At 39.6% G+C, this 9,193-nt stretch overlaps 1 protein-coding gene across 2 annotated transcripts in view; it reads left to right on the forward strand.

Moving 5' to 3' along the window:
- LOC115213008 overlaps positions 1-8,986 on the forward strand; it is a 54,222-nt gene extending 45,236 nt beyond the window's left edge. For both annotated transcript variants that reach the window (XM_029781905.2, XM_036503890.1), the window contains exons 12-15: positions 1,479-1,556; positions 3,996-4,053; positions 7,065-7,173; positions 8,632-8,986. In XM_029781905.2, the coding sequence (XP_029637765.1) occupies positions 1,479-1,556; positions 3,996-4,053; positions 7,065-7,173; positions 8,632-8,803 (417 nt within the window). In that variant the 3' untranslated portion in view covers positions 8,804-8,986. The remainder of the gene's footprint in view (positions 1-1,478; positions 1,557-3,995; positions 4,054-7,064; positions 7,174-8,631) is intronic.
- The last annotated feature ends 207 nt before the right edge of the window (positions 8,987-9,193 follow it).

Raw genomic sequence — 9,193 nt, forward strand, 5'->3', positions numbered from 1 at the left:
CCATACATACAAATAAATATGATAAATGCTCACGCAGAGAAAAATCAAAATGTCCTTTGATGAATCTCTGTATGAGTACAACATTTCTTTTTATCTTGTATCTTATTTTAAACCTAAATCTTTTCTTTCATATTCTAATTCGCTAATTTTGGCTGACATATCCACCTTTTTCAAGTTCTCTTTTGTAACGGAGAACTTTCACTCACCCATATAAATAATTCTGCAACACACTTTGCTTTCAGTTTCATAATTTGAACATTTTCATATAAATACATAATCATGTATAATACCATTAGTAATATTAATACTAACTAGCTGACATTTTGCCCCTGACCCACTTCCCATAGCAGTAGAGCAACAAAACTTGGCACAGTTATTAGTCATTTTCTACATAGGAACCACCCAGAGTTACGCATTTCTCCCATCGTTTGATGCGGCTCTGGAGACCGTTTTTGTAGAAGAACCCAGCTTGGTCCTCCAACCTCAACGTGACTTCAGAAATCAAGGCTGCATCATCTGGGAAACGCTTTCCTTTCAAAAACAACTTCATGATTAGGAAGAGGTGAAAATCAGAGGGTGCAAGGTCAGGAAAGTAGGGGGGATGGGGAGGAGTTCATAGCCATACGCCTGTGCTTCTGATCTGGCGACAAGCGAGTTGTGGACCGGAGCGTTGTCCTGCAGGAGGAGGATGCCTTTGCTGATCTTGCCCTGCCTCTTGATTTTGATAACTTCTCTTAATTTCCTCAAAAATGAAGCATAATAGGCTCCTGCAATTGTGGTACCCTTTGCCAGGAAATCTGTCATCACTACTCCGTCCTGGTCCCAGAAGACTGTGAGTATGACCTTGCCAGCGGAGGGCTGCACCCTTGCCTTCTTTGGAGGGGGTGAGTCATGGTGCTTCCACTGCATTGACTGGGCTTTGGTCTCTGGATCATCGTGATGGACCCAGGTTTCATCCTGTGTAATCAGTCTTTTGAAAAATTTTGACTCATCTTCTTGGCACATCTCCAAATTCACCCTCGAGCACTCGACGCGTTCTTGCTTCTGGAAAGGCGTGAGCAACCTGGGAATCCATCTGTCAGACACCTTTTGCATATGCAAATGGTCATGAATGATAGTTTCCACAGACCCGGTACTAATCTTGACCCCATGGGCTATTTGGCGAATAATTATGTGTCGATCTTCCAAAATGGCAGCCTCAACTTGACGGACAGATGCCTCATCAATGGCAGAAGGGGGCGACCAGATCTGGGAGCTGTTTCCACAGAGTTCCGACCATGTTTGAATTCACGATGCCAGCGTTTTACAAGGTCATATGATGGGGCATCATCACCATAAGTTACTTTTATTTCATCAAAAGTCTCCCGTGGTGTGCGTCCTTTCAAATACAAAAACCGGATCACTGCTCGACACTCAACAGGCTCCATTTCACAGTACAAAAAACAATTATCACATTATTTATTTCTATTTTATTTCAGTGGAAGATTATCCTTCCAAAGCTTGGAAACTTGGATTACCATTTTAAGAAAATGGATCAACACCCTAAAGCAGAATCTGTAAGCACTAAACCTTTTTTCTATTATTATATATTTTCACAAGCTAATAAAAGTTCCATTATTTATACAGTGTTATTGTTACTTGTCAGGGTTTACTCCCTTTGCCATTGCTTCTTTGTAGTCACTCACAAACAGTGAGAGTTTTAGGCTTGGAGTTGTCCTGTTCCTAATTTGGCTGCCTTCCAAGGCTGCTGAATGCTGACCACCCACTCGGATATACCACTGGTGTCGCTGTGGACCTTACTGTCAATACCTCCTCTCTCTGTCTGTCTGTCTGTCTCTCTCTCTTTCTCTCCCTTCCCATCTTCCTCTTCTAGTATTGGCTTTGCTGTTCTGCAAGAGGTTCATAGGAGACTTCTCACATTGTCCTTTGCTTCCAAGAAATGGGAAAAAGTTGAGCAAGAAGGCTAGCAATCTCTTTTATCTCATATGCTGTAAAAATTGCCTCAAGAAACAGGGAACCTGGAGGAGAGAGAGAGAGAGTGATCCAGTATTTAGCTGTTACTTTGTGTTGATCAAGGAAAAATGGGTAGATCCCAGTGAAATTTGAACTCAAAATGTCACAATATCTTCATTATTTTAATGCCTGCTTTTTCATGCTTGCATAGATCAGATGGAATTCATTGAGGCAAATTTTCTATGGCCTGAAGCCATTCCCTGCCTATTGCCCACCCATATATATGTTTCTGAGCAAGGTAATTATTGGAAGATAAGAAATGGTCAACTCCCACCTGTATGATAGTGATATTCATTTATAATTATTATAGAATGTCAAAACAATACACAAACACAAACTTGCACGCTTGCTTGCTCACTCCCTCCCTCCCTCATTCACTCAATCACTCACTCACTCATCCACCTACCATTGTTGAGATCAAGAGTGACTCACAGAAGATCTTCAATTTGCTTATGGAAAACGACTACCTGGCCAGATTCCAAAAGTGGCAGGGACACCAGGACAGGTGTATTACTGAGCAGGATGACTATTTCAAAGGAGATGATGTTAAAACTTCAGTACTCTTTTACGGTTTTACTTGTTTCAGTCATTTGACTGTGCCTATGCTGGAGCACTGCCTTTAGTCAAGCAAATCGACCCCAGGACTTGTTCTTTGTAAGCCTATCGGTATCTTTTGCCGAACCTCTAAGTTATGGGATGTAAACACACCAGCATTGCTTGTCAAGCAATGTTGGGGGGACAAACACATATATACACACACACACACATATATATATATATATATATATATATACACACACACACACATATATACGATGGGCTTCTTTCAGTTTCCATCTACCAAATCCACTCACAAGGCTTTGCTCGGCCCGAGGCTGTAGTAGAAGACACTTGCCCAAGGTGAAATGCAGGGGTACTGAACCTGGAACCATGTGGTTCATAAGCAAGCTACTTACCACACAACCACTCCTAAGTTATTTTTTATGAAACCTAACTAGCTCAGGAACTTCTTGATGCCACCACATATTATTGTTCCTCACTGGACGGGACACTGGTCAGTCGCAGGGTTACTCATTTTTGCCAGCTGAGTGAACTGGAGCAATGTGAAATGAAGTGTTTTGCTCTAGAACAGTAGTCCCCAAAGTGGATGGTATTGTTCTCTTGGGGGCATTGGAATTATCCAGGGGGCATTCAAGAAAAGTGGGATGATAACAGGGTGGCCAAAATGGGGTGATAGATGTAAAAAAAATATTAATAAATATCTAGGCGCAGGAGTGGCTGTGTGGTAAGTAGCTTGCTTACCAACCACATGGTTCTGGGTTCAATCCCACTGTGTGGCACCTTGGGCAAGTGTCTTCTACTATAGCCTCAGGCCGACCAAAGCCTTGTGAGTGGATTTGGTAGACGGAAACTGAAAGAAGCCCATCGTATATATGTGTGTGTGTGTGTATATGTTTGTGTGTCTGTGTTCCCCCCCCCCCCGGCCAATATTGCTTGACAACCGATGGTGGTGTGTTCGGCAAAAGAGATCAAGAGAATAAGTACTAGGCTTACAAAGAATAAGTCCTGGGGTCGATTTGCTCAACTAAAGGTGGTGCTCCAGCATGGCTGCAGTCAAATGACTGAAACAAGTAAAAGAGTAAAAGCATTTAATTAGGTTTAAGTTTCATTTGTGAAATACAGTTGTGTTGAATTTGCTGCAGAAAGTGGTCTATATTTGTGGTGGGAAGGTTGCTAGGAATGTGGCCTGGGAGCCAAGGGGCTGGCAGCCTAAGAAGTTTGGGAACCACTGCTCTAGAACATAATATATCACCCCCATCTAGGAACTGAAACCGCAATCTTATGATCATGAGTGCAACACTGCAATCACTAAGCCATGTGCCTCTACATCCATGCTATACTAAATGATATTATAATGTACCATCATTAAATATCACTGTTCTATGTTATAATATGCCACCAATGCTCTTTAATTTCCATAGCTCCGAAAACAAGTTATGAACAGCATTGTGCTCGATAATGTCCAGCAACAGCTTACAGGTAAACCTTTTCTTTATCAGCTGAATTTTAATTGGTGATTGTATTCATACTGGTACATTTGTTATTAATTACTTTGAAGTGTTATTGGAGTGTCATAGCATATGTTGTGAAGATATATCCAGCTAATGACAGCTTGAGGAAAATTACATCAAACTGATTCTGATTATGATATTTATGTTAGTAATGATGTTGATGATGATGAGAAATATTCATGCAACTATTGGAAAAAAAAGTCTTTAAGGTGCAGGTGTGGCTGTGTTGTAAGAAGTCTGCTTCCCAACTGCATGGTATTGGGTTCAGTCCCACTGTGTGGCACCTTGGACAAGTGTCTTCTACTATAGCCACAGGCCGACTAAAGTCTTGTGAGTGGATTTGGTAGAGAGAAACTTAAGAAGCTTGTGTGTGTGTGTGTGTGTGTGTATATATACACAAACACACACACACACACACACACGCATGGGCATGGCTGTATTGTAAGAAGGTTGCTTCCTTCTTACTATAAGGCAGCGAGCTAGCAGAAATGTGAGCACGCCAGGTCAAATGCTTAGCAGTATTTCGTCTACTGCTACGTCCTGAGTTCAAATTCTGCCGAGGTCGACTTTATGTTTCATCCTTTCGGGGTCGATTAAATAAGTACCAGTTACACACTGGGGTCGATATAATCGACTTAATCCATCTATCTGTCCTTGTTTGTCCCCTCTGTGTGTAGCCCCTTGTGGGCAGTAAATAAATAAGAAGGTTGCTTCCCAACCACATGGTTCTGGGTTCAGTCCCATTGCCTGGCACCTCAGGCAAGTGTCTTCTACTATAGCTTCAGACTGACAAAGCTTTCTGAGTGGATTTTGATTGATGGAAGCTGAAATAAACCTCTTGTAGAGATATGTGTGTGCTTTTGTGTCTATGTTTGTCCCCTACCACTGCCTGACAACTCGTATTGGTGTGTTTATGTCCCTATAACTTAGCAGTTTGGTGATAGAGACTGATAGAATAAGCACCAGGCTTAAGAAACAAAAATATGTACTAGGTTGATTTGTTCAACTAAAATTCTTCAACGTTCTGTCCCAGCATAGCCACAGTCTAATGACTGAAGCAGGGCTGCTAAGCTGTAAGGAAGTAAACGTACCAACACTGGTTGTCAAGTGATGGTTGGGGACAAACACACAAGAGAGACATATATATATATATTTTTTTTTCTTTTACTTGTTTCAGTCATTTGACTGCAGCCATGCTGGAGCACTGCCCTTAGTCGAACAAGTTGACCCCAGGACTTATTCTTTGTAAGCCTAGTACTTATTCTATTGGTCACTTTTGTCGAACTGCTGAGTTACAGGGACATAAACACACCAACATCAGTTGTCAAGCAATGGTGGGGGGACAGACATACAGACACACACGCACACATATCTCTACAAGAGACTTCTTTCAGTTTCCATCTACCAAATCCACTCACAAGGCTTTGCTCGGCCTGAGGCTACCATAGAAGACACTTACTCAAGGTGCCATGCAGTGGGACTGAACCCAGAAACATGTGGTTCGTAAGCAAGTTACATGCCACACAGCCATGCCTGTGCTATATATATATATGATAGGCTTCTTTCTGTCTACTAAATCCACTCACAAGACTTTGGTCAGCCTGAGGCTATAGTAGAAGACCCTTGCCCAAGATACCACACCATGGAACTGAACCTGAAACCGTGTGATTGTGGAGTAAACTTCATACTACACAGCCAAACCTGCACCACAATAGGTTATAAATGGGTAGGTTTTTCATAAACTTGAGGGTGAAGATAATGTTAACCTTTCTTGGACACTGTGTTTTTGCTATCAAAGAGATGGGGATAGTTACAAAATACTTATTGAATAACAGACAGCAACAATTACATTCTTAATTAATGGATTGCAACTGGAAATGCTGATTATGTCACACTTTTGTAGACAATATTACACGTGGTCAGCAGCTGTTCAAAAATGTCAACAATGTATGACCTCCCATTGTGGTTTGATGTTATTTGCAAAACAGTATACAATAGTATCAATAAGTAAAAAAATTTTTTGTAATAAACATTGACAATGCCTCTGTTATGAATGCATGCTATAAACATTAGAAATATTTTTTGAACATACTCATCAAAACTTCTGCTTAGTGCAAAAATAACAGGCCAGATATAGCTGATAGGGATATAAAGGATAATCATTGTACACTCATAGAGATGGACTGCCCTAAATCAGTGTAAAGAATATTTATGGACAACTACTTTGAAACTTTCAGTTTCTCTACCCTGTTTATGAATTTAGATTTATACAAATAACTAACAGTATAGCCCAGCGTTGCTCGGGCTTGTTTTCTTTACGACCCTTTAGAATTGGAATTTTTGAAAAGTAAAAACTTTGTATTATGTAGCTTGTTTATTCTCTATAAGTGAACATTTTTGTGGTTGAAATACACTGAAAAATGGTGATACAGCCATAAAAAAATCGTAAAAAATAGGGATTTTCATAGAAAAAAGGCACCTTTTTGATGTAAATAATTTTTGGTGTTAACATGGTTCGATTTGAATTTTATCTTCTACGGAAGCAAGAGCAAGCCTTCTTCTATCATACTCTCAATTTTGGTCAACTTGCGCCGCAGGGTCTTGGAGGAGATAGTGTTAGTTGAAGGCTACCAAACCCGCCATACACAGACAACTTCAGCTTTATATATATATATAGATTAATGGTGTAGTTAGCTGTGGAAGTAAATGTTTAAGTGTCAATCAAAAAAAAAAGCCTGGATTTCAAGATAAAGAAAGAGATTGACTTTCTTCTACTTTACAAGTACAATCTGTAAGTACTTCAGCAAAAATATGCAAGACTTTTCTATAAATCAACATGTAATGCTTATTGTTGTTTCTTTCCAAATTCCTGTTATGGAGACTTAGTTTCTTTGTTAGAAGTAATTTCTTTCTTTGTAGCAGATTTAATTACTATGCCTGTAATCTCTGTGTATGTATGTGTGTGCTTTTTCATTGAAGGTTATGAACGACAGAAACATCCAATGGTTGATGCTGAACTGGAAAAAATGCTGTTAGATATCCATAATACTTTTGAATCATATTCTACAGCAACAGATATAACATTAGGGTAAGTCTTCATATATTGTAAGTCTTCTATGCACTAAAAGTCTGCATCCTCTGTTTTATTAATGTTTTATATTGGGTATAAAAGACCAATTTGAAATGAGTAACAACATTCCCAGCAGACCTGATATTTCCATGCAGCTTTTTGAACTGAGAAATGTAGAGTAAAGTGCCCTGTCAGCGATAGTAACTTACCTGTAACAGATGTGAACTTGTGATCCATATCATGGTAGTTCAATCATTGTTTAACATCTGCCTTCCATGGTGGGATGGTTTGACAGGAGCTGGCTGGGCAGAAACCTGCACCAGACTTCTGTGACTGTTTTGGCTGGATTTTTACAACTGGATGCCCTTCCTAACACCAACCACTCAGCAGAGTGGACTTTGTGCTTTTTATGTGGCACAAGCACAGGCACAGTCAGTTTTAGCAAGGTTTTTACAGCAGGATGCCTTTCCAAATGCCAATCACTTTACAGTGGGGACTTGATACTTTTTAAGTGGCACCTGCACTGGCAGGGTCACCAAGTACCTTGCAAGACAAAAAAAAAATTATCTTTTGAGTGGATGGGAGTGGGGGAATTAGAGGAGGTGATATCGTGTCAGATGAAAGGTTATAGTGAGACAGAGAGACAGAAACGGGTGTCTTGCTGTAGAAGTGGTACAAGTTTATCTGGCTGGTGAGAAAGAGAGAGAGATCAGGAATGAAGTACTTGTTGTGTTGCCCAAGTAGTTCAGTGAGTTACTGTCATGAGGTCCTTGCAAAATTAAGTTAGTTACAGCGTATGATGATGTGTTCAATATTAGTGAGAATATTACTGGAAGTGAGTTAAAGTAACATGCAGATTAGCTAGTTTGAAATTTTCTATAAGTGATGAGAGCTGTAACTATACTGAGAAGTAATGTTTATCACCACTTAAACATGGCTGTTCTGGAGGAACCGACATTACTGCTATTATTAACCACTATTATTATCCAGCTGATAATTCAATGCAATCTGTATCTGATATATTTTGAAAGCAGGAGAGTGAACTCCTACCATCTTCCAGCAATGGCAGGATCACCAGACTGTACAGTTTTGACCTTTTTGTGGTCAACCTCAGTGGTGGATATTTACCCAGTAGAGATAGCAGCAGTTCTGGAGTGAATCACTGCTGTCTCTAGTGGACAAGTATCCACCACTGAGTATGACCACAAAGAGCTTGAAACTATATAGTTTGGTGATGTTGTGGCTAGAAGATTGTTGTGGGTCCACTCCCCTGCTTGCAGTATATATCGAGTGAGATCGCATCAAATAACCAGGTGGAGGAGTTGTTCTCCTGGGGTTGAAAATAGCAGTAATGTTGGTTCATACAGAACAGTCATGTTTAACTGGTGATAAACATTAATTCTGTGTTAAAGTAGTTTTGTAAGAATTTCACCCTCTTAAATATCTTTAAATTTGATTTCACATTTTCATTTCCAGAAGTCATTGTGCTTGTACTTACGGACACAAAAACCCAGCAATAGAAGCATTTTTCCAGAAATCTTTTGAACAAAGTCTTGCTTTTTCTCCTCAAGCAAGTAATATGATCTTTATAATGGAAACGCTGGCTCGGAACCATTTAAGAGATGATAAAGAACTTGTATTGGTCTGATTTTCATGTATTGGTGTGATTTTCAAGGCCTTGTTTTGTTTTTGTTTCAAAGCTTAATTATTTAACCTAAGATTATCTCTTTTAAATTGTTTTTCAAACTTTGCAGAAGTTTGTAGTTTTTTTATATGCAGTTTACTTAAAAATTCGAATATTTATGAATTTTCAATAAAATATTTAAAAACCCTTTTTGCAAAGTTGATTTTAAAACTAATTCTCTTGTGGAAGCAGCAGCCAACCATTGGATTGTGGAACCTCAACAGACAAGCATATCTTGTTTTGCTATTGTTTTTATATTATTGGTAGCCACAATGCATAAAGGTTGGAAAGGTTTAGGAATGGAATTATTTCCCACCATCCAACCCATGCCAGCATGGAAAACAGACATTAAAT

This window comes from Octopus sinensis, linkage group LG6 (genome assembly GCF_006345805.1).
Source record: "Octopus sinensis linkage group LG6, ASM634580v1, whole genome shotgun sequence".
Classification (NCBI taxonomy): Eukaryota; Metazoa; Mollusca; class Cephalopoda; order Octopoda; family Octopodidae; genus Octopus; species Octopus sinensis.